Source organism: Heptranchias perlo, chromosome 3 (assembly GCF_035084215.1).
Source record: "Heptranchias perlo isolate sHepPer1 chromosome 3, sHepPer1.hap1, whole genome shotgun sequence".
Lineage (NCBI taxonomy): Eukaryota > Metazoa > Chordata > Chondrichthyes > Hexanchiformes > Hexanchidae > Heptranchias > Heptranchias perlo.
Genome location: NC_090327.1, coordinates 60,709,897 through 60,733,643, shown reverse-complemented (window position 1 = coordinate 60,733,643; position 23,747 = coordinate 60,709,897). Strand labels below are relative to the sequence as shown.

Sequence of the window (23,747 nt, the reverse complement as noted above, 5' to 3'; positions counted from 1 at the left end):
CCTAATCTTAGCTCAGATTTTCTGATGGCATGTGTAAGCCAAGGATGTTGCTGGGAGCAAACATGGGTCTCTGCTGTTGCTCTATAGGTCCAATGCTGCCAAGGTAACATTTTAATTAATTGCCTTTTTTTGTGAATGTTTTAAATTCTTTTAATTTTTATAAAATCTGTTAAGGGTGAAAGCAGGTGACAAATGTGCATTATGCTCTTGTGTTTTTGCTTTTGCTTGGATTTCTGATTATAAGGGGAAAACTCTCTGTTTTGTCAGGGTGTTAGCACAAAGACTCAAAAGCAGTGTCCCAAGAACCCGGAAAAGTTTGCCTGCTTTGCATTATTTGGGAAGTTTGGAAAGGAGGTAAGAACTATCCCAAATACGTGAATATTTTTGAACTGCAGAATAAAAGATGAAATTGTGCTGCACAAGTTATATACAGTTTACCACTGATAATTCAAAATTGTTTTATGTTTTTTTTTGTACTGAAGAAAATCTAAATTAAGTAACAAATAATAAAGCAAAGTGGGAATTTAGTTCATAAAAATGTTGAATGATCAGATAATTTGAATTAAGCAACTTTGAATTAAGAGGAGTGGACTGTATTTGTATTAATACAGTTGGAAAATGATATTTAAAGTCAAGGTGAAAAATTGAGCATATTATCAGTAGCTTTTAAGATCAGCTGTTTTCCTGCTGTTTTTAATTCAGGAAATGTCGAGGTGATTTGACCCCACACAACTTTGTTGCAAGTAGAAGGAGAAGTTTTCCTCCTTCAAGAAACTTCAAGAGTATTTGGTGCAGATTGTACACTGTTTGAAGCAGTGGCTTGATGGACCAAATTTCTTTTCCATACTATACATTCGTAAAGTACGATTACTGGGGGTCAGGCACCAAAATTATATTTTTCAAAGGTTATTGGCGTATGGGAAGATCAATTTGTCAGGTATGAGCTCCTTATAAAATGAAGAAATTCACATGCTCTTGTTCGATGAGCACATTTCCTGTCTTCCATATAAAGCAGCAGGAATTACTTTTTGAATTTTAATATAAGAAAAAAGAGAAAACCATTGGAGTATGGTTCAGAGTGTCTTTAGAAGATATGTTTCTTTCCTGTTGGGGTGGGTTGGATAAAAATTCAAGCATCATCTGGGATTTTAACTAAGTAAAAGGACGTTGGACTGCTTGTTAATTAACAGTATTCTTCAGTTCAGGTTGTCTTCATAATATGTTTTAGAAAGAAATGTTATATTAATGTGAACCATTCCTAATTGTTAATGGGTATATTTTTAACTTGATAAAATGCCATTCGGGATTTATTGCATAATGATCTAGAACTCACACTGTCATGTTATGTTACCTGTTATAGGTGGCAATCAGAATGAAACAGTACAAGGATGAGTTACTGGCTTCCTGTCTGACTTTCGTGCTCTCTCTACCTCATGACATAATTGAATGTGATGTTAAGACTTTTATTCCTGCATTGCAGGTTAGTATATTTCCCAAATTCAGTCTTGTTTTGACTTCTTGTACTTTCCAGATCAATGTTTTAGCACTCATAATCTCAGCTGTTTATATTCTGGAGTTTAGCTTGTAAATGTTTTAAATAAAGTGCTCCATATCGATAAGAACCTGTTGATGGCCTGTATTTCAGCCTTGGCTTCCAATATTTCATTTTGATCAATATCTGTGTGTTTGTTTCTGTAATATATCTATATATTTCTCTGCAAACACTCTTTGTCTGCACAATTTGACTTCCCATTGTCAGGTTTTTGTCACACTTTTTTTATTCGTTCATGGGATGTAGGCATTGCTGGCAAGGCCAGCATTTATTGCCCATCCCTAATTGCTCTTGAGAAGGTGGTGGTGAGCCGGCTTCTTGAACCGCTGCAGTCTGTGTGGTGAAGGTTTTCTCACAGTGCTGTTAGGTAGGGAGTTCCAGGATTTTGACCCAGCGATGATGAAGGAACGGTGATATATTTCCAAGTCAGGTTGGTGCGTGACTTGGAGGGGAACACGTGGGTGGTGCTGTTCCCGTGTGCCTGCTGCCCTTGTCCTTCTAGGTGGTACAGGTCTTGGGTTTGGGAGGTGCTGTCGAAGAAGCCTTGGCGAGTTGCTGCAGTGCATCCTGTAGATGGTACACACTGCAGCCACGGTGCGCCAGTGGTGAAGGGAGTGAATGTTTAGGGTGGTGGATGGGGTGCCAATCAAGCGGGCTGCTTTGTCCTGGATGGTGTCGAGCTTCTTAAGTGTTGGAGCTGCACTCATCCTGGCAAGTGGAGAGTATTCCATCACACTCCTGACTTGTGCCTTGTAGATGGTGGAAAGGCTTTGGGGAGTCAGGAGGTGAGTCACTCGCCGCAGAATATCCAGCCTCTGACCTGCTCTTGTCGCCACAGTATTTATATGGCTGGACCAGTTAAGTTTCTGGCCAATGGTGACCCCCAGGATATTGATGGTGGGGGATTCAGCGATGGTAATGCCGTTGAATGTCAAGCGGAGGTGGTTAGACTCTCTTATTGGAGATGGTCATTGCCTGGCACTTATCTGGCGTGAATGTCACTTGCCACTTATGAGCCCAAGCCTGGATGTTGTCCAGGTCTTGCTGCATGCAGACATGGACTGCTTCATTATCTGAGGGTTTGCGAATGGAACTGAACACTGCAATCATCAGCGAACATCCCCACTTCTGTCCTTGTGATAAAGGGTAGGTCATTGATGAAGCAGCTGAAGATGGTTGGACCTAGGACACTGCCTTGAGGAACTCCTGCAGCAATGTCCTGGGGCTGAGATGATCGGCCTCCAACAACCGCTACCATCTTCCTTTGAACTGGGTCTGACTCCAGCCACTGGAGAGTTTTCCCTCTGATTCCTATTGACTTCAATTTTACTAGGGCTCCTTGGTGCCACACTTGGTCAAATACTGCCTTGATGTCAAGTGCAGTCACTCTCACGTCACCTCCAGAATTCAGCTCTTTTGTCCATGTTTGGACTAAGGCTGAAATGAGGTCTTTTATGCATCACCCTTTTCTCCATAATAAATTCTATGTCCGCATATATATTGGCCAAGATTTTGATGGAATAGGGCATCGCGTGATGTGCCTGTGAGTTAGCCATTTCGTGCACGTTCAGGTTTTAACATTTCTTGCCCACAAAGTTGCAGGAAGTGCGAACTAATAACGGCGCATCGAGGGAAACAGGGCATCTGGAACCATGGTGAACAACGGGGCAAACACTATATCCCTTTTACCAATGAGATTAAAGGATTGAGAAATAAACAAAGAAAAGACTGAGAAGGAGAGTGAATTCAATGTAAAATCAGGTACAGAAAGAGAAATAAAGAGAGGGAAAGAAAGTTTGGATTAAGATAAAGAAAAAAGAGACAGAAAGGAAAAGTATGAAAAAAAAAATTTAAATTTGACCTTTTTAAAATCTCCTAAAACAATTCACAACCTCAAGGAATGAGACTCCACACTTTTCTAGACAATAGAGGTTGATTGGCAGTCATTCAATTATCACGTTATTAAAAGAGTACTTACACTGTTAATTATTAGAAAGAACTTAACTTTCTGTGGTGAGTTTAATGGGCAATTAATGTCAAATGCAGCAACTTCATGAAAATCATGGGGAGGTGAAGTGCGAGATGCCGTTTTCGCAAAGCTAGTGGCAGAGTGGTGGAAATCGTCCAGCAACTTGTGATTCGCAATTCACGGGGTATCTCTTCCTCAGTTTGCGCATTAATAACAGGATGCACCATTCAGACGCTGTTTTTTTCTGCAAAATCTGGACCAATGGGCTTTGCTATATAAACTTGTCACCCTGTAATTACTCAACTTGGCTGCTGGGTGGCTGCGAGCCAAATTTGCGAACTATTTCACCTAGTTTGGATGCATATTGGGTCTTCTCAAAGTGATTTCTCCTTGAAGTTTTCTCATTTGCCATTTGTCGATTTTATTTTTATTAATGGGCCAGAAATTGCTCCTGAAATAATGGTGGAATTCAACAGCTCTCTTCTTTTTTAATAGCAAATTGAAGGAGCAAGTTCCCGCATTTGCGCATTTGCACATGTGCACTAAAACCCGAATTCGTGAACTTGCTCCTATTGGTTTGCTGGTGATTTGACAGCTTCAAATTAAAAGGCCATTGCACACTGAAATCAGGGAAATGATTGAAAAAGCGCAAACTTGCTCATCTGCCTAGCTGGAAAGTAGCTAATTACGCCACCAAACAGGTACACATAAAAATAACAGGTCCACACTAAGTTTTAAAAGTACGGTTAAACATCGAAACATAGAAAATAGGAGCAAGAGTAGGCCCTTTGGGCCTGCTCCGCCATTCAAAACGATCATGGCTGATTGTCTAACTCAGTACCCTGTTCCTGCTTTTTCCCCATATCCCTTGATCCCTTTAGCATGAAGAAATATATCTATCTCCTTCTTAAATACATCTAATGACTTGGCCTCCACTGCCTTCTGTGGTAGAGAATTCCACAGGTTCACCACCCTCTGAGTGAAGAAATTTCTCCTCATCTCTGTTCGAAATGGCATACCCTGTAACCTGAGACTGTGACCCCTGGTTCTGGACTCCCCATCTAGTCTGCCTAGTCCTGTTAGAATTTTATATATTTCGATGAGATCACCTCTCATTCTTCTAAACTCTAGTGAATATAGGTCTAGTCAACCCAATCTATCCTCATACGTCAGTCCTGCCATCCCAGGAATCAGTCTGGTAAACCTTTGTTGCACTCCCTCCATGGCAAGGACATCCTTCCTCAGATAAGGAGACCAAAACTGCACACAATACTCCAGATGTAGTCTCACCAAGGCCCTGTACAACTGCAGTAAGACATCCCTGCTCCTGTACGCATCCTCTTGCAATGAAGGTCAACGTACCATTTGCCTTCCTAACTGCTTGCTGCACCTGAATGCTCGCTTTCAGCGACTGGTGTACAAGGACACCCAGGTCTCTTTGCACCTCCCCGTTTCCTAATCTATCACCATTCAGATAATCTGCCTTTCTGTTTTTACAACCAAAGTGGATAACCTCACATTTATCCACGTTATACTGCATCTGCCATCCTCAAAAAAAACTCCAGTAGATTTGTTAAGCATGATTTCCCTTCCATAAACCCATGCTGACTTTATCCAATTCCGTTAATGCCTTCCAAGTGTTCTGTTATCACATCTTTTATAATAGACTAGCATTTTCCCCACTACTGATGTTAGGCTAACTGGTCTGTAATTCCCTGTTTTTTTTCTCTCCCTCTTTTTTTAATTGTGGGGTTGCATTTGCTACCCTCCAATCTGTTGGAACTGTTCCAGAGTCTATAGAATTTTGGAAGATGATCACCAATGCATCCACTATTTTGGGATATAGATTATCAGGCCCTGGGGATTTGTCAGCCTTTAGCCCCATTAATTTCCCTATCACTTTTTTTTACTAATACTGGTTTCCTTCAGTTCCTCCCTCTCACTGGACCCTTGGTTCTCTAACATTTATGGCAGGTTATTTGTGTCCTCCTTTGTGAAGACCGAACTAAAGTATGTGTTTAATTGCTCTGCCATTTCTTTGTTCCCCATTAAAATTTCCCCCATTTCTGACCTTAAGGGACCTACATTTGTCTTCACTAATCTTTTTCTCTTGACATATTTATAGAAGCTTTTACAGTCAGTTTTTATGTTCCCTGCTAGTTTACTCTCATACTCTGTTTCCCCTCTTAATCAATCTCTTTGTCCTCCTTTGCTGAATTCTGAACTTCTCCCAATCCTCAGGCTTGCCGCTTTTTCTGGCAATTTTGCATGTCTCCTCTTTGGATCTAATACTATCCCTAATTTCTTTTGTAAGCCACGGTTGAGCCACTTTCCTGTTTTATTTTTGCGCCAGACAAGAATGAATAATTGTTGTAATTCCTGCACATGTTCTTTAAATATTAGCCATTGCCTATCCAGTATCATCCCTTTTACTAAAGTTCCCCAATCTATCATAGCCAACTCGCATCTCATACTTTCGTAATTTCCTTTATTTAGCTTCAGGACCTAGTTTTGGATTCAACTACTTCACTCTCCATCTAATTGAGGAATTCTATCATGTTCTGGTTGCTCTTCTTGCACAACAAGATTTTTAATTAATCCTTTCTCATTGCACAATACCCAGTCGAGGATCGCCTGTTCTCTAGTTGGTTCCTCAATGTATTGGTCTAGAAAACCGTCACGTACACACTCCAGGAATTCCTCCCCCACAGTATTATTGCTAATTTAGTCGGTTAGTCTTAATGATGGCCAAACAAGTAAAAGTTAAATTTTTAAAATGTGGAGCCTCTCATTACTCCTTATTTTAGTAATTTTTGGTCATAAAAAAATTTAAAATTAAAATGTTTTATTCTTCCCTTCTGACTCTTTAATTTAATTCAATTATTTCTTTGGCTTTTTATTTAAAAAAAAGATTTAAAATTTTTGTTCCCATTGACATCCAGAATACTAACTTTAAATGAATGAAGTCTGCTTGCCTGCTTGAGCAATGCAGCCTTAATCTGTGAGCGTGACTTCTCTTCCGGACAGATTTTGGGGGTGTGTCTTCTATTCTCACAGACTATTCTGTGCAAGTCAACGCACGTTTCTCAGAGGCTGGGTTGATAGCACACATTTTTTTAAAGTTCAAAATCAAGCAATTCAACGCCACATAGCTCACAGAAAGTATTTTCGTTAATTTGATTTGCAGGAGCTGTAGTGAGCCACGCCACGCCGCTCTGCGCGATTTCTGGCCCAATATATTTTGTTTGCTGTGGCTCAGTTGGTAGTGCACTCGCCTCTGAGTCAGAGGGTCGTGGGTTCAAGTCCCACACCAGAGACTTGAGCACAAAACCTAGGTTGACACTCCAGTGCAGTACTGTATTTTTGCGCTGCATTTTTGGAGGTGCCGTCTTTCAGATGAGAGATTAAACAGAGGCCCTGTCTGTCCTCAGGTGGGTGTGAAAGATCCCACGGCCCTATTTCGAAGAAGAGCAGGCAAGTTATCCCCGGTGTCCTGGCCAATATTTATCTCTCAACCACCATCACTAAAAACAGATTATCTGGTCATTATCACATTGCTGTTTGTGGGATCTTGCTCTGCACAAATTGGCCACCGCATTTCTTACATTACAACAGTGACTACACTTCAAAATAAAATGCTTCATTGGCTTTTAAGCACTTTGGGATGTCCTGAGGTCGTGAAAAGTGCTATATAAATGCAAGTCTTTCTTTTTAACCCCTATACCTTTTCAAAAGATTTATTTCCTGTATGTTTAAAAGAATTTGATGACTGCTTCCTGTGGTTCTGGAACCATACTTGCCAGCCTTTGCGCTTCTCATTACTGCCCTTGCCGCCAGTCAGTTGCGGGTTGGTTCTCGTCTGTTCTCCCAATCGCTGCTCCCCGCCCTCATTCCCCATCTACGGTTGTTCAGCACTTCCTTGGCTTTCGGTTCCCAGAAGTGTTAACATCCTACTTAGCAGCCATGTTAGCCTGTTGAACTGCCATTTCAGCTATGGTGAAGGAGTTAGACAGGATAGCGGGTCAAAAACAGAAACCGTATATTTTTACTAGACGATCTCCCGTGGCATTTCAAGAAGTCCAGACCAAGTGTAGTCTTCAGGTGAAATGGGGTTAGAGAACAGGGGAATAATTGGATCAGGGTTCACAGACTTAATTCAGCCTACTTTTTAAAGTCATGCATTCTGTCTGTATATTTATATTCCCATTACAAATTCCTGTATCCGGTCCTTTATGCATCCTTGTTCCCTTATTGTGGTCTGCTGATTTATTTTTATTCTTTCCTTGTTCTGTTCTTTGCTGATTCCTTGTTGATTTATTTGATTAGAGATTTGTCCTACTGCCTATTTCATTGGCCATAAATTAAAATCAGTTGCACTTAAAGTGTCACATTGCTGTTTAGAAATGCTGCTACAGCACCATGTCACCATTTAGCTTCCATTTTTCTTATGGATGAAACTAAAAAATTATTCTGAAATTTTTTCAGTATCAGGAATTATTTCTCCAGAAGAATACGAGGAGAAACTAGAGAAATTGATGCTCTTTTCATAAGAACAAAGGTTAAGAGGAAATCTGATGAAGGTATTCAAAATTATATGGGGTTTAGTTAGGGAAAAAAGTATTTCCCCTGGTCATTGAGTCAGTAACTGAAGGGTATAAATTTAAGATTATCACCAAAAGAACATAGTGAGAGTCTAGGAGAATTTTATTTACACAGAGGGTTGCTCGGGTATGGCATACCCTACCAATAACAGTGGTGAAAGAGGAATCTATAATAGCTTTTAAAAAAAAGTGGTTAAATATTTATGAAAGCAAAACTTGGAAGGGGCAGGGGAATGTGATTAAGTGGTTGGCTCTTTCAGAGAGCTGACACAGGCACAATGGGCCGAATGGCCGCCTCCTTTGTTATAAAATTCATTGATTCTATGATTACTCTCTGCCCTTCCCAATCAGATTGCATTTAAACTAGGCCTTAGCCACATCCCACTTGCTGATGCTGGATTGGATGCTCTGGAGGACTGGTCATCTCGTATAGCCAAGCATGCCATTCGGCCTTACTACAAGGACATTTTACCACACCTGGATGGCTATCTGAAAACAGCAGATTCGAGTAAGAAGTTTGTCACAGTTTTTCCACTCTCCTCGATAAAGTCACTCTTCTTTCCATTCATTAAATAAAATTGTTCAGAATGGGTGTAAAAGCCTGGAATAAAGGGTTGTGCTTTAGAATGTTACAGAAGTATTCAGACTTGTCCACTTAGCACTTGGGTACGTGTTGTTGTGATTACTTAATAATAAATGATGCAGAGATGTTGTATTATATCTTAGTTTACTGGTTGAAATGTATGATATTAAGTGGGCTTGTAAAAGAAATAAACATCAGACACAGAGCTGACGAATTATAATAGTCAGGTGCATAGTAAAGTCTTTTTATTCAGAAGCCTGAGTGAAGGGCTAGGACCAATATTGTGGAATACCACCAAAGTTGAAAAGAGTAGTGGAGTGACAAAATAAATCCAGAAATAGTGATTAGGTGACATCCAAACTTGGCTTTTAAAAGCCTGCTAATTGTAACAGAAAAGAAAGAGTGAAGGAGGTAAAGAGTTTCAGAATGTCAGGATCCTAAGAGAGAAATTGTGACAAGTAAAGTAAGCAGATGAAGAAAGACTTATGGAAATGAACAACAGGGATTCTAGGATCATTTTAAAATGTCATTTGATAACACCGTGAAGTTCAAAGAGTTATATCAGCAAAGTTGAACATTTTTTTATTCATTCATGGGACGTGGGCATCGCTGACAAGGCCAGAATTTATTGCCCATCCTGAATTGCCCTTGCGAAGGTGGTGGTAAGCCACCTTCTTGAACTGCTGCAGTCCGTGTGGTGAAGGTACTCCCATAGTGCTGTTAGGTAGGGAGTTCCAGGATTTTGACCCAGTGACGATGAAGGAACGGCGATAAATTTCCAAGTCAGGATGGTGTGTGATTTGGAGGGGAACATGCAGGTGGTGGTGTTCCCATGTGCCTGCTGCCCTTGTCCTTCTAGGTGGTAGAGGTCTCGAGTTTGGGAGGTGCTGTCGGAGAAGCCTTGGCGAGTTGCTACAGTGCACCTTGTAGATGGTACACACTGCAGCCATGGTGCGCCGGTGGTGGAGGGAGTGAATGTTAAACATGGAGTTGTTTCCAGCTACACTTGGATCTGTTAAGTTTTTAAGTGAGTTTTATCTAGCTATCTAAAGAAAGAAAGACTTTCACATCCTCAGGACGTCCCAAAGTACTTTACAGCCAGTGTACATTTGCAGTGTATTTGCTGATGTAATGTAGGAAATGTGGCAGCCAATGCACAGCAAGCTCCCACAAACAGCAGTGAAAGAAATGACCTGCTAATCTGTGTTTTAGGTTGGTTGAGGAATAAATGTTGGTCAGGACACCGGGAGAACTCCCCTGCTCTCCTTTGAATAGTGCAATGGGATCTTTTACGTCTACCTAAGAGGGCAGACAGATCCTCGGATTAATGTCTCATCTGAAAGATGGCACCTCCGACAGTGCAGCATTCCCTGAGTGTCAGTCTGGATTATGTGCTCAAGTCTCTGGAATGGGGCTTGAACTCATCACTTTTTGACTCGGATGTGAGTGCTACCAACTGCACCACAGTGACACTTAGACATTTTCAACAACTTTAAACACCCTCTCTAAAGATATAAACTAATATGAAAAAATGACTAGGATTTGACTGTGTTTTAGAACTCTGTAACCATGCATTATGATAGAAAAATGCCATGATTAAAAAGTCAAGTGTTGTTTTAATTAGGGAAACTTAATTTTTTTAACTTCATATTAGATGAGATTCAGAACAACTGGGAAATGATTAGCATTAATGCTTCAAGTAAAGGAGGAAACAAGGTTCTCATACGTCGCCTGAAAAATGCAAGAGATTTTTCTATGGTATGTGAATATCATTTGAAATTTGACCCTGTCTACAAAATATAGCCATTGATGAATAATGCAAGTCTGCTTTTAAGTTTTTTAACTTTTCTTTTCATGAAACACAGAGCGAAGAGTCTCCTGCTGCAGCTGTGAGGCGCAGAGTAGTGCGGTTACTCGGGTCACTTGGGGGGCAGATCAACCGAAGTTTGGTCACAGGTGGGTATAACGACGGTTGTAATCGTGTCAATCAGATTGAAAACAGAATAAATAAGAGATGGAAATTTAAGGCTGCTAGATGTGGTTTTACCTGGATTTTGAGCTTGAATTTAATATAAATGGCAATGTATCTATCAGTTCCCCTACTTAATAATTGTTTTAATTGCAATATCTTTTAAGCGAAGTTTACGGTGTGAAGAAGCAGATTGTCAGAACTCTGCTCTGGCTGGTCCATATGAGACTTTTGTATCTGAAAAGTGAAAATTATGATTTTCAAGAGGCAGCTGAATGAAGTTACAGCCCTGCGGAACAAATAATTGAAGTTACTCTATTAAACAATAATAAGCTAATCCTGAAAATGTTTTGAAGGTCATTGAAGCCACAGCTTGCATAAGTGTTCATTCTAAGTAAGCTACTTAAATTGTTCTTTTCTTGATTCACTTAAACAACCCATACATCTTAATAATTGTTTAAATTTCTGATTTGACAGTGAAGCAAAGCTTTGTCCCTGTGTCTCCTCATGCACTAAACGTGAGGATGTGCCAACCGGATGCCGTGTGCTTCCCCTAGTAAGGAAGGGAATGTTAGTGAGTGACTAATTTCCCGTTCTTATTCACTTCATAGGGCCAGTTACTGAATAACACAGGAATTCCTGGGAGCAGGTTTCCAACCTCTCTTGGCCAGAAGTGGTGCATGACCCTCAAAATTTGATGCCCATACAACTCGTGCTCACAAATTTTTTAAAGTTCAAGTAATTCTTTTTAAGAAATTGGTTTAATTAGACTGATTGAAGTTAGGATTCTAGGTATCCCATCTTTCATCATATACCTCATTATTTGTTACTGTCGTAAGTTTAATTTTTGGAAATGAACTCTTCATTCATTCAGCATAAACATGTCTCCAACCAACGGTGGATTAAACCTAGGATGTGGCCCTTTTAAGACACCTGTACTATGCATGGAGCATCTTGGTCAGGGGCTCTTCTCCACTGTGTGTACACCCTCACTCTGAGCCATTCGTGTTGATGGCAGCAGACCTTTATCTTTCCTTTGCACACAGGATAAAGTCCTTAGTCTGTTTAATTGGTATTTGTTTCTTGTTGTTCTGCAGAGTTTATTTTAATTATTCAAAAGGGTTTTAGTTTAATGATTAATGCAGATAAATTTTTTTTGTTTGCACCTTCAATATTGGTCAGTTGAGGCCATGTGGCTTGTGTGAATCTTTCCCAGTCAGGATTTCCTTTGGCTCCTAGTTGATGCCGGTAACTGACTTTTTAAGATCTGCAAGGATTGTTAGATTTTTCTCAGATACAACTCTTGGTATATTGTGGACTGATGTTACATTATTTTAGAAGTGTGTAGCCTACTCCAAACTCAATGAAGTGTTCATTGTGACCATTGGAAGGCAATGCTTCATACAAGTATGGAGGTCTGTTGGATGACTCGATAGTTACTATTTGTAGAAGCTGAATTTCATTCGAAGAATGAGAATGAAGAGACCCTTGGTAGGTAATACTTCATTTTGTGAAGGAAAGGAGAATATAGGTATATGAGAACAGGGCAGACATAGGGGATTAGGACTACTATTTATGTGGAGGATAATCTCCAACACTGACTTGTTAGATTGAATAGCTTGTTTCCATGTTGCAATTACTATGTAATTTTGTAAAAGGTTTACAAAATGGATTCTGTTGCTGGAAAGTGTTAAGTGTAAGCATTGAAGTAATTCCTTAAAAGTCAGAGAGACCTTAGCCCACATTAATAGCGTAGTTCCTTTACTGAAGACTTGTCATTTTGAAATATATTATTCTCAATTTTCTTTTAAGAAGTTACTTAAAATACAGTATTGCATAAAGATTTCAAGAAATGCTTATGTAGTCCCACTTGAATCATACAGCTGCTTCTTCTGAGGAAATGATGAAGAAGTGTGTTGCATGGGTGGCAGAGAGGCCACTGAGTTTTGCAGTACCATTTGCAGACATGAAACCTGTGATATATTTGGATTCATTCCTACCGAACATCTCTGAACTAGCGCTTTCTGCCAGTGACCGACAGACAAAGGTAAGCCACCATTCTCTCCATCCACATTTTATACTTTGCTCCTGGTTAGATGTGATATTCCTACTGGAAGGAGAGCCTGTCATGTTACAGTGCATTCCGCTTCCATAGGTCTCTTGCAGCATATCCTCTACATAAGTGCTATGTCACTTTCTCAATAGTTCCTATGCTGTGTCGACCAATAATTATCTGTGTTTCTTCCAACGTGTACTTGAGTATAAAATGCTGCATTAGTTAACCATTTATAATGTAGATAGATTTTTAGCTTTTACATTTTATTCCTATTAAAGTCTGTTTTATGAATTTCTTCCTAACTTTTTGGGTGCAGTAAGCTTACTTTCTGATTCATAAATTGAAAATGAAGCACTGAGAACATGTTTGGGGAGTGTTGTCTCAGGCAAGGTATTCTTATGTAGCCACTCCATAGTTACAGATCTCTTGATTTGGCAAAAAAAAATTCTTGGAGCGGTTACAGCACAGAAAGAGGCCATTCGACCCATCAAGTCTGTGCCGGCTCTATGCAAAAGCAATCCAGCTAGTCCCACTGCCCCGCCCTTTCCCCGATGGGTACAGTTTCTCTCTCTCTACTCTGTCTAGACCCTTTGTGATTTTTAAATACCTCTATCAAATCTCCTCTCAACCTTCTCTGTTCCAAGGAGAACAATCCCAGCTTCTCCAGTCTATCCACGTATCTTAAAGTCCCTCATCTCTGGAATCATTCTATTAAATCTCTTCTGCACCCTCTCTAAGGCCTTCACATCTTTCCTGAAGTATGGTGCCCAGATCTGGACACAATACTTCAGTTGTGGTCGAACCAGTGTTCTATAAAGGTTCATCATGACTTCCTTGCTTTTGTACTCTATGCCTCTATTTATAAAACCCAGGATCCCATATACTTTTTTAACCACTTTCTCAACCTGCCCTACCACCTTCAGTGATTTGTGCACATATAGCCCCAGATCTCTCTGTTCCTGTACCCCTTTTAGAATTGTGCCCTCTAGTTTATATTGCCTCTCCTTGTTCTTCTTACCGAAATGTATCACTTTATGATGCTTGCTAAACTTTAAAACATTTCTTCATGTTTCCAATATGTTAAAACTTTTTTTTATAAATAATAAATCCTGCAGGTTGCAGCTTGTGAATTGCTGCATAGTGTAGTTGCTTATATGCTGGGAAAAGGATCCCAGATCCCTGATGGACAGCAAGAAACAATGTACAAGCTGAACAAACACATGTATCCAGTCTTACTCCGTCTCGCTTGTGATGTGGATAAGGTAAGAAAGCTATGGGCCTGAATGTAAGAGTACATTGATGGATTATTTATTAACTTGTTTTAATTGAAGTTCAATCTATAGTAGGTAAAAATCTATGCATAACTCATATACTTTTAATATAAGTGTAACACTCTTCCTGTCATGCTTTTTCTGTCTCTTGTTTAAACTTGCCTATTTATTATTCTTACCTCCGAGTCCTCCCGATTTGTGACTCCAGGGTAGGATACTACTGCGCCACCAGCCTGAGGTCTGTTTAAACATTAGACCCCTTGCTGGTCCAGAACCCTGATGCTTCTAATTCTCTTCCAGCCCCCCCACCCCCTTCCCCCAAAGCTCTAGGAGCTGTGTTTCTTGTTTAAAATGCTTAGTCTACTAATACAGTTGGCAAATTCAGTATATCTGCACAGTAGACTTTAAACATCTAATGTGGGGTTCCCAGCCCGGTGCTGTTCCATAAGTGCTGAGGGGTAGGGGGTCGATGCAGCCTTCATTCTCATGCATGCCACCCACCCCCACCAGATCCAGACCCTGCTTTCCCCAATGCTCTTGCACCCCAAAACCTCTTTGCTCAATCCTCCCAGACAATCCATGCACTCCCTACCCTGTACCCCCACACCATTCGACCACCGACCCACTCCCATATCCTGAAACCCCCTATTAATGATCGTAGACCCCAGCAGTTCTCTGCCAATAGTTCCACACCAGACACCTTCTTTCCCAATGTTCTCAGACCCGGCACATCAACTACTGCTGCTGGACCCCAGGTGCCTCCCTTTTGAGTATGCCCAACCCACACTCAACTGTTTCACTCCCAATACTCCACACCTCGGCACCCCATGTCAGTGCTCCCACACACCCAGACCACCCTCCAACCACTGCAAATCCCAGCACCCCCACCATATTCCCAATATTCCACTCCCATTATTTCCAGATGCCTGAAGCTTTCCTTTCACTAATCCCAGACCCAATACTACCAGATTCCAGCACCCCATGGCACTTTCTTTGGTCTAATTGCAACAGTATTATCAGTATCCTGTAAAATAGGATTTTAAATAATCAAGTATGCGCATCAGTATTTGGACCACTGAAATTTCATCTGTGGAATATAAATAGAATTGAATAAATGTTTCATTGGCATACTGGAGTTTTCCTTCAGGGGTATGGAAGAATTTCTCAATTGTAGCAACTCTGAAGATTTGCATGTGGTAATTCACTCTGTGGTTAAAAAGCTGGAGAGAATCCATGATGATACAACTTGTACGGGGTCTGCAGGGAGGAGTGGGCTCCTTTTTCTTCTTTCCTTATGTGTATTGCATATACCCTGAGTAGATGACATGTTATTGAGATTGTTCTGGACAGATCCACACTATATTAGGTTTATGCAGAGAATGAGCCTTAATAAAATAACCCTTTTGTGTGTTTTAATTATATGTAGGTAACCAGTCAGTTGTTTGAACCACTTGTTATGCAGCTTATCCACTGGTTCACTAACAACAGGAAATTTGAAAGTCGGGATACAGTGGCGATGCTGGAAGCTATTCTGGTAACAATTGTTCACTTATGTTCTTAGCATTTGGACCCTCAAAACGATCTTTAATTCCCTATAAACAAAGTGATTGTAAACATCTGTTTTGACCTACATAGAACTGAAGTATTTTTGCTTATAAAAGCTAGGAGACCAGAAACTTTGTAAACAGACAAATTAAATGGAATTACATGACCAGAAATGAATCAGACAATTCAGTGATGTTAGATAAATGACAGTTTAAAAATTTCAGATGTTTATTTCAAGTTTCTATCATTTGCAGCTTTCCTTTTTGCCTTTCTGTATTTAACTGTTGATAGTGTTGTCTACTAAACATTTCTTTTATAAGGGATGGAAAGTACTGAAATAAATTTCCAAGTTCATTTATTACTTGTTAAGGCACTGGCAAATAATGAATTCCTTCTTAAAATTTCCAAAGATTTTTAAATACTGAAGAGGAGGAAAAGTAACTAAGAAATGGATGATCTTTTTAAAGCTTTGATTGTCGATGCTGAATCACAGTGGGCAGAACTGATCTTAATTTAATGCTAGAGAGTATGGGACACAGAACTAAACAAAGTGATTGTAAACATCTGTTTTGGCCTACATAGGACTGAAATATTTTTGCTTATAAAAGCCAGGAGACCAAAAACTTTGTAAACAGACAAATTAAATGGAATTACTTGACCAGAAATGTGTTAAGTTGTGTTGCATTTTTCTGCCAGTGATGTGGGAATCATGGTTTACATTCACTGGACAATGCTTTGTCCTAAAACAGATTGTGGTGTAGTTCAGTGTTGATTTTGTTTTGAAAGCTTAAGAAAAAATACCTAATTTTGTTAGGATGGCATTGTGGATCCAGTGGACAGTACTCTGAGAGACTTTTGTGGGCACTGTGTTCAAGAGTTCCTCAAGTGGTCCATAAAACAGACAACCCCACAGCAGCAGCAGAAGAGTCCAGTAAATACAAAATCACTCTTCAAGAGACTCTATAGCCTTGCTCTTCATCCCAATACTTTCAAGCGACTGGGGGCAGCACTTGCCTTTAACAGCTTATACAGAGAATTCAGGTAGGCCAATTTGGGACCTTACATTTATTATAATCTAGATAGTTTCAGATCTTGACCAAAATCAAATCCTCAGCAATGTATTGTATCTCGAAGCAGAGTTGAAAAATTTCTGTAAGGTAACTGCATATGGGAGTATTCTATGACTTACATTGAAAATCATTTTGCATAAACTTTAACAAGTGCTAATTAAAATCAAATTGTTTGGAGCGTTTATCAACATCTTTAGTCCTCTACAAAAACAAAATAGATTGAGATACACTCACCTATCATTTTCTTAATTTGTAGAAAACTTATCATTTCACAATTGAAAAACAAATTGTATGAAATTGCTGTTCATTATTCACAGTCTGAAAACTTAGTTAATTTTAAAGTCTTTACCTTTGTTGAAATACTAATGACCAGGTGGCTTTTATTCTTCGTGTATAGTGAGTACTGCAAACACCTGTATTGAAAAATCTATTTTAAAACTGTCATTCTTTAAACTGCTTGTGAAATGATTCGACAGATTGTTAGATGCTTTCAGTGTTAAAAATTTGAGCAAAGCACCAAAAAATTTCTGTAAATATTCTAAGATTGAAAGCTCCAAATTTGGTATTAAGCATTTTTTAAAAAACTAGTATCTTACTCTTCTAAATTTTGTAACTATAGATTTTCAAAGAAAGTGCATCTCCCTCTTCTTTCATCTGCATTCATTTGTAGTGCAATTATGTTAGAGGACTGAGGCTGAGTGTGTGCTTTCAGGCAAATGTTATTAGTTGTGCTTTTAGCACCTCACTCTCTTCCATCCCCCAGTACACACCCTTAAGTCACAGGGCTGTAAACCCGACCACAACTGATGCACAACTGGTCTAGTCATTTGAAATCGTGGTTTGGCATGACCACGTGTCTGTTTCTCTCTCTCCTCAACCAAATCCTCCTACTATCCAGGATCACCGTGGGTGGCTAGCTCTACCCACAGCCCCATTTCTCTATGATAAACTGCCTGCTCAAACCACTTTCCCCTCCCCCTTAACGCTCACCTCCAATACCAAGTGTGAAGAGCTCGCGGCTATTTCTTTGTCTCTAAGATTTAGACCATCCGTGCAGCTGTTTCTGACACTTCCTTTTGCTTGCTCTTCTCTACCCTGCCACCGATTCCTCTCCAGTCTAGTTCTGAATCCTTATCACTTTACAGTTTCTCTTCCCTCTACCCTGACCTGCCCTCCCCTTTCTAAGCTTATCTCTTCCAAGCAACCCATTTATTGCTCTCCTCTCCACGCACTTTTGATCACTCAATTATCCCCCTGATCCCATGCTTCCTTACATTATTAATGACTCCTTTATGCTCAGGCACCGTCCGTCTTTCAAAACCGCTATTATCACCTGCTCCCCAAAAAATCCACCTTGACCTATCTGTCTTCTCGAATACCATCCCATTTGTGTGTCTCTCTCTCTCTCTCTCTCTCACTCTCTCTCTCTGAACTTTGAATGTGTTATTACCTTCCGGCTCCATGGTCATCTTTCCAAAGGTTCGAATCTCTTCAGTCCTTGCCCATAGTATCAAGACCATTCTTCCCAAAGTCACAGATGGCATCCTCTATAACTGATTCGTCCTCCTTCCTTGCCCTCCTCAGCCATGCCATCCTCCTCCATTGCCTCTGACTGTTTTCCAATTCCATAGGACTACGCTGGTGTAGCTCCATTCCTGCTTGTTCAAATGCAGCCAGCACATCTCCAGCAATGGTTTCTCTTTCAGCCCCACACAGTCACCTCTGGAGTCCCCTAGAAATCTACTCTAGATTTCGTCTTCCTTATTTATATGCTGCCCTTTAATGCCATCATCTCCAAGGAGAGTGAGCTTCCATGTGTATGCTGATGACATTCAGCTCTACTTCTCCATCGCTTCCCTTGACCCCATGACCACCTGCGTGCTGTTAGATTGCCTGCCAAACATCAAATTGTGCCAAATTTCCTCCAAATGAATATTGGGAGGACTGAAGCCATCATTTTCTCAGCCATCATCATAAACTCTACTCCCTCATCACTGACTCCATCTCCTCTCTAGCCACTCGCTCAGAATGAATCAGACCACGTGGAACCTTGATATCCTGTTCGACCCAGAGATGAACTTCAAATTCCCATGCCCTATCCTCAAGTGTTATTTGCTGCCGCCTCCACCCTTACCTCAGCCCGACTGCTGCTGAAGGCCTTATCCAAGCTTTTGTCACCTCTAGATTAGTTTTTTCTAGTATCTTCTATTCTCCATCCTTCACAAAGTCCAATTTGCCAAAATTCAGCTATCCATACTGTACTGCACTCAGTCCTGCTCATCCATCTCCCCTATAATCGCTGACCTACTTTGGCACCTTGTTCCCCAATGCATTGAATTGAAAATCCCTCTACAGCCTTGCCCCACGCTATCTCTGCAATCTCCTGAACCATCTTGGACCTTCTTTGGTTCTCCAGCTCTGGCCTTTGTGCACCCAATCTCCCTTCATCCCATCATTGGTGAATCAGCTGCCTCAACTGTACTCTGTCTTGAATTTACACCCTAAACCCCTCAACTGTGTTCTCCATCTTTAAAAACCTTCTCAAACACATCTTTTCAAACAAGCTGTTGGTCATCCTTCCAACTCTCACTATTCCTTAATGTCTGTTTCTTTATCTGTTTTATTTATCTTCTCCCTCTTCCTGCAAGATGTATTGGGATGTTTTCTATGTTAATGGTGCTAGATAAGCGCAAGTTATTGTTGTAGTAGATAGCAGCATACTTGCATATGATGCACAGATTAGTAGCAAGAGTTGATTATTCAGCGCATGCGATGGGGGGATTCATTTTCCTGAGCAAAGTACACTTCTAAACATCATTTACCTAAACCGAGCCATCTGACACTCTGATGGGTGAATAAGCTCAGGATTTATTTTATTTGGTAATTACCAGCAGTGGCACCTTTCTATTTTTCTAGGGAAGAAAGTGCCTTGGTTGACCAGTTTGTCTTTGAAGTACTGGTTGTATATATGGAAAGTCTTGCTCTAGCACATGCAGATGATAAATCATTGGGTAAGTTCTTTGTCATGTCAGCTGTAATTTATCTTGTATGCAGCCATGCTAAAGTATTATCATTTTTAAGGCATTGTTGACTGTCTTAATTTAACCTTGACACCCTTCTGCTGGAAGGAAGTGGATTTATGTGTTGACTGTGTCTGCCTATTTGTCTGTCCCTCCGTTATCCATGAATACTAACTTGTCACCTCAGCAATACTTCAAAAGTGACTTCAGCACATGAGACATTTTTTCCCTAGAATTATGCATCCTGGGGAAGGTCAACATGTCCTAATAAAGTATCTGTAAAACTGAAGTGTCAACTTTAAAAAAAACATCTGTATATTTCCACTAAACTATTGGGTTTTATTTATCTGTAATGGTTGAAGTGGTTTATAGGAACCAGGAGTAAGGCCATTCAGCCCCTCGAGCCTGTGAGATCATGGCTGATCTCAGTCCTAACTCCATCCACCCACCTTGGCTTCATACCCCTTTGGTCTCTTGGCTAGAAAAAAAAAATCTATTGATCTCAGATTTAAAATTATTAATTGAGTTAGCATCTACTGTTTTCTGTGGGAGAGGGTTCCACACTTCTACCACCCTTGTGTGAAGAAGTTTTTCCTAACTTCTCTCCTGAATGGCTTGGCTTTGATTTGAAGGTTATGTCCCCCTGTGCTAGACTCCCCCACTACTAGAAAAAGTTTCTCTCTACCCTATCAATTCCTTTCAAAATCCTAAAAACCTAAATCAAATCACCCCTTAACCTTCTATATTCCATGGAACTCAAGCCTAGTTTATGTAATCTCGTAATTTAACCCTTGGAGTCCTGGTAACATTCTGGTGAATCTGCGCGGCACTCCTTCCAAGGCCAATATATCCTTTCTAAGGTGCGGTGCCCAGAACTGTACACAGTACTCCAGATGTGGTCTAACCAGGGCTTTGTAAAGCTGTAGCAAAACTTCTTCCCCTTTAATATTCTAGCCCTCTAGTTATAAAGGCAAACATTCCATTAGCCTTTTTGGTTATTTTTTGTACCTGACTACTACATTTTAGTGATCTGTGTACATGGACCCCTAAATCTCTTTGGACCTGCACTGTTCCTAGCTTTTCACCATTTAAAAAATACTCTGATCTATCCTTTTTTTGGTCCAAAATAGATGACCTCGTACTTTCCTGCGTTGAAATCCACCTGCCAGTTTTATCCATTCACTTAATCTATCAATGTCTCTTTGTAATTTTATGCTCCCGTCTACACTACATACTATGCCACCAATCTTGGTGTCATTGGCAAACTTGGATATGTGGCACTCTATTGTGTTATCTAAGTCATTAATAAATACAGTGAATAGTTGAGGCCCCAGCACAGACCCTTGTGGGACACCACTAGTCACTCCCTTCCAATTCGAGTACACACCCGTTATCCCTACTCTCTGTCTTCTACTGCCTAACTAATCTCCCAACCAGGTCAATAATTTGCCTTCAATTCCACGAGCTTTCATTTTTAGCTAACAGTCTCTTATGTGGAACCTTATTGAATGCCTTCTGGAAGTCCATATAAACTACATCCATAGACATTACCCTGTCTACTACTTCAGTTACTTCCTCAAAAAAAATTCAAATTGGTTCGTTAGATATGACCTGCCCATTACAAATCCATGTTGGCCCCCTCTAATCAGCTCAAATTTCTCTAAATGCTCAGTCACTTTGTCCTTAATTATACATTCCAATAACTTCCCCACAACAGATGTTAGGCTAACAGGTCTATAATTTTGTGGTTTCTCTCTCTCACCTTTCTTAAATAATGGAGTTACACTTGCAGTTTTCCAATCTAAAGGAACAATTCCTAAATCAAGAGAGCTTTGGAAGATTATGGCTAAAGCATCTGCAATTTTCTCAAGTACTTCCTTTAAAACCCTTGGGTGGAAACCTTAAGTTCCTGGGGATTTGTCAGTCTTTAATGCTATTATTTTTTCTAATTTTTTTTTGCCTACATTAACTTTAGTGAGTTCCAGTCCTTGATTCATTTAGTTTCCCTGGAATGTCAGGTATATTATCTTCCTTCCTCTACTGTGATGACTAACACAAAGTAATTATTCAACAAGTCTGCCATTTCCATATTTTCATTTGCAATATTACCCTCATCTGCTTTTTAAGGGCCCACATTGCCCTTGACTACCCTTTTTCTTCTAATATAATTGTAAAAACTTTGTGTTAATCTTGATATTCCTTGAAAGTTTCTTTTCGTATTCCTTTTTTGCAGCTCTTACTATCTTTTTGTCTTCCTTTGCTGTTCTTTATATCTCTCCCAGCCCCCTGGATCTACACTATTCTTTGCACTTTTATATGTTTTGTGTTATTTCTCACCTCTTTGTCGACCATGGCTGTTTTATTTGGTAAGTAGAGCTCTCTCCCCTTAGGGGTATATACTGGTCCTGTATTAAGCTAAATTATTTTTAGAACACCTCCCACTGTTTATCTGTAGTTTTACCCGATAACAGTTTTGACCAGTTTGCTGCTGTCAGTCTCTGTCTCATCCCATTAAAGTTAGTCTCACCAAAATCTAGAATCTTCGTAACTGTTAGGTTTGAAAAGGAGAAACTTAACATTGAATTTGATCATATGATCACTGTTAGATAAATGTTCCCTTACTGTTAGATTCTTAACTAAGTTTGGCTCATTACTTATTACTAAATCTAGTATGGCTTGCCGTCTTATTGGTTCTAGCACATATTGCTACAGAAAACTGTCTCTAATGCGCTCAAGAAATTCGCTAACTTTCTGACTTGAGCTACTCTGCTCTTCCCAATCTATATGAAAATTAAAGTCTCCCATTAAAACAACTCTGTTTTTGCTACAAACCTCTCCAATCTCTGAATTAATACATTCTGCCACTTTGTTGCTGCTATTAGGAGGTCACGTAATACAATTATGTTGTATTATTTTACTTTATGCAACTTGAACACCTTTGCTGTGAATCGGGGGAAAATGGCTTAATTCCATTTAAGCATAATTGAAATCCCTGAAATTCATATTGATCAGAATTGTCCTTTATTTTATAATAAATTGTTACTAATCAAAACAAATGTTAATTTCCCTCTAGGTACAGTTCAGCAGTGCAGTGATGCTATTGATCATCTGAAACGGATTATCAAACAGAAAGCTGCTGCTTTGAATAAACCTGTCAAAAGGCGTGTGCCCAGGTTTGTGTATTGTTCATTGTGAACTTTTTAGCTTTTGCAAAAATGGTTGTGCATGTTGCCAAAAGTAGTCCATTGCACGTGGAATAATATTTTTTTTCCCTTGTTTTTAAATTTATTAGGTCAGATTTTTTTTGTCCCTTCTCTTTCCCACCCACCCCCCTGCCGTTCCCAAAAATAGTGTTGATTTCTTGCTGGTGACCAGGTCCATGGGTGCCAGACATCCTCCAGCACTCCATTCAAGTGATCACTATTCCTGTGTCAACCTTAATGGTGAATTTCACCAGGATATTCGACTGGATGGCATCATAACTAAAACCAATTTTGTTTTCAATAACAACCTTTAACATAGTAAAACCTTGCCAAGGCTCTTCATCCACACATGTCTTTCCAAGAAGGTCATCAGGATTATGAACCCTGGTCAATTTGCCCCTTTCCCTAACCCAAAAGCACTGAGCCCAAATGTATTAGAATCATGGAATACAATCATAGAAAGCTTACAGCACGGAAGGAGGCCTTTCGAGTCCGTGCCGGCTCTATGCAACAGCAATCCAGCTAGCCCCACTCCCCAGCCCTATCCCTGTAGCCCTGCAATTTTTTTCCTTTCAAGTACTTATCCAGTTCCCTTTTGAAGGCCATGATTGAATCTGCCTCTATCACCCACTTAGGCAGTGCATTCTGGATACTAACCACTCGCTGTGTAAAGAAGATTTTCCTCATGTCAGCTTTGGTTCTTTTGCCAATCACCTTAAATCTATGTCCTCTGGTTCTTGACCCTTCCGCCAATGGGAACAGTTTCTCTCTACTCTGTCTAGACCCTTCATGATTTTGAATACCTCTATCAAATCTCCCCTCAACCTTCTCTGTTCCAAGGAGAACAACCCCAGCTTCTCCAGTCTGTCCACGTAACTAAAGTCCCTCATCCCTGGAATCTCTTCTGC

At 40.1% G+C, this 23,747-nt stretch overlaps 1 protein-coding gene across 2 annotated transcripts in view; it reads left to right on the top strand.

Moving 5' to 3' along the window:
* The window catches only part of prkdc (protein kinase, DNA-activated, catalytic subunit), a 253,759-nt gene that overhangs the window by 42,961 nt on the left and 187,051 nt on the right, over nucleotides 1-23,747 (top strand). For both annotated transcript variants that reach the window (XM_067979911.1, XM_067979910.1), the window contains exons 19-29: nucleotides 268-354; nucleotides 1,361-1,480; nucleotides 8,474-8,630; nucleotides 10,360-10,463; nucleotides 10,571-10,661; nucleotides 12,558-12,721; nucleotides 13,846-13,992; nucleotides 15,428-15,535; nucleotides 16,361-16,587; nucleotides 19,533-19,627; nucleotides 22,710-22,809. In XM_067979911.1, the coding sequence (XP_067836012.1) occupies nucleotides 268-354; nucleotides 1,361-1,480; nucleotides 8,474-8,630; nucleotides 10,360-10,463; nucleotides 10,571-10,661; nucleotides 12,558-12,721; nucleotides 13,846-13,992; nucleotides 15,428-15,535; nucleotides 16,361-16,587; nucleotides 19,533-19,627; nucleotides 22,710-22,809 (1,400 nt within the window). The remainder of the gene's footprint in view (nucleotides 1-267; nucleotides 355-1,360; nucleotides 1,481-8,473; nucleotides 8,631-10,359; nucleotides 10,464-10,570; nucleotides 10,662-12,557; nucleotides 12,722-13,845; nucleotides 13,993-15,427; nucleotides 15,536-16,360; nucleotides 16,588-19,532; nucleotides 19,628-22,709; nucleotides 22,810-23,747) is intronic.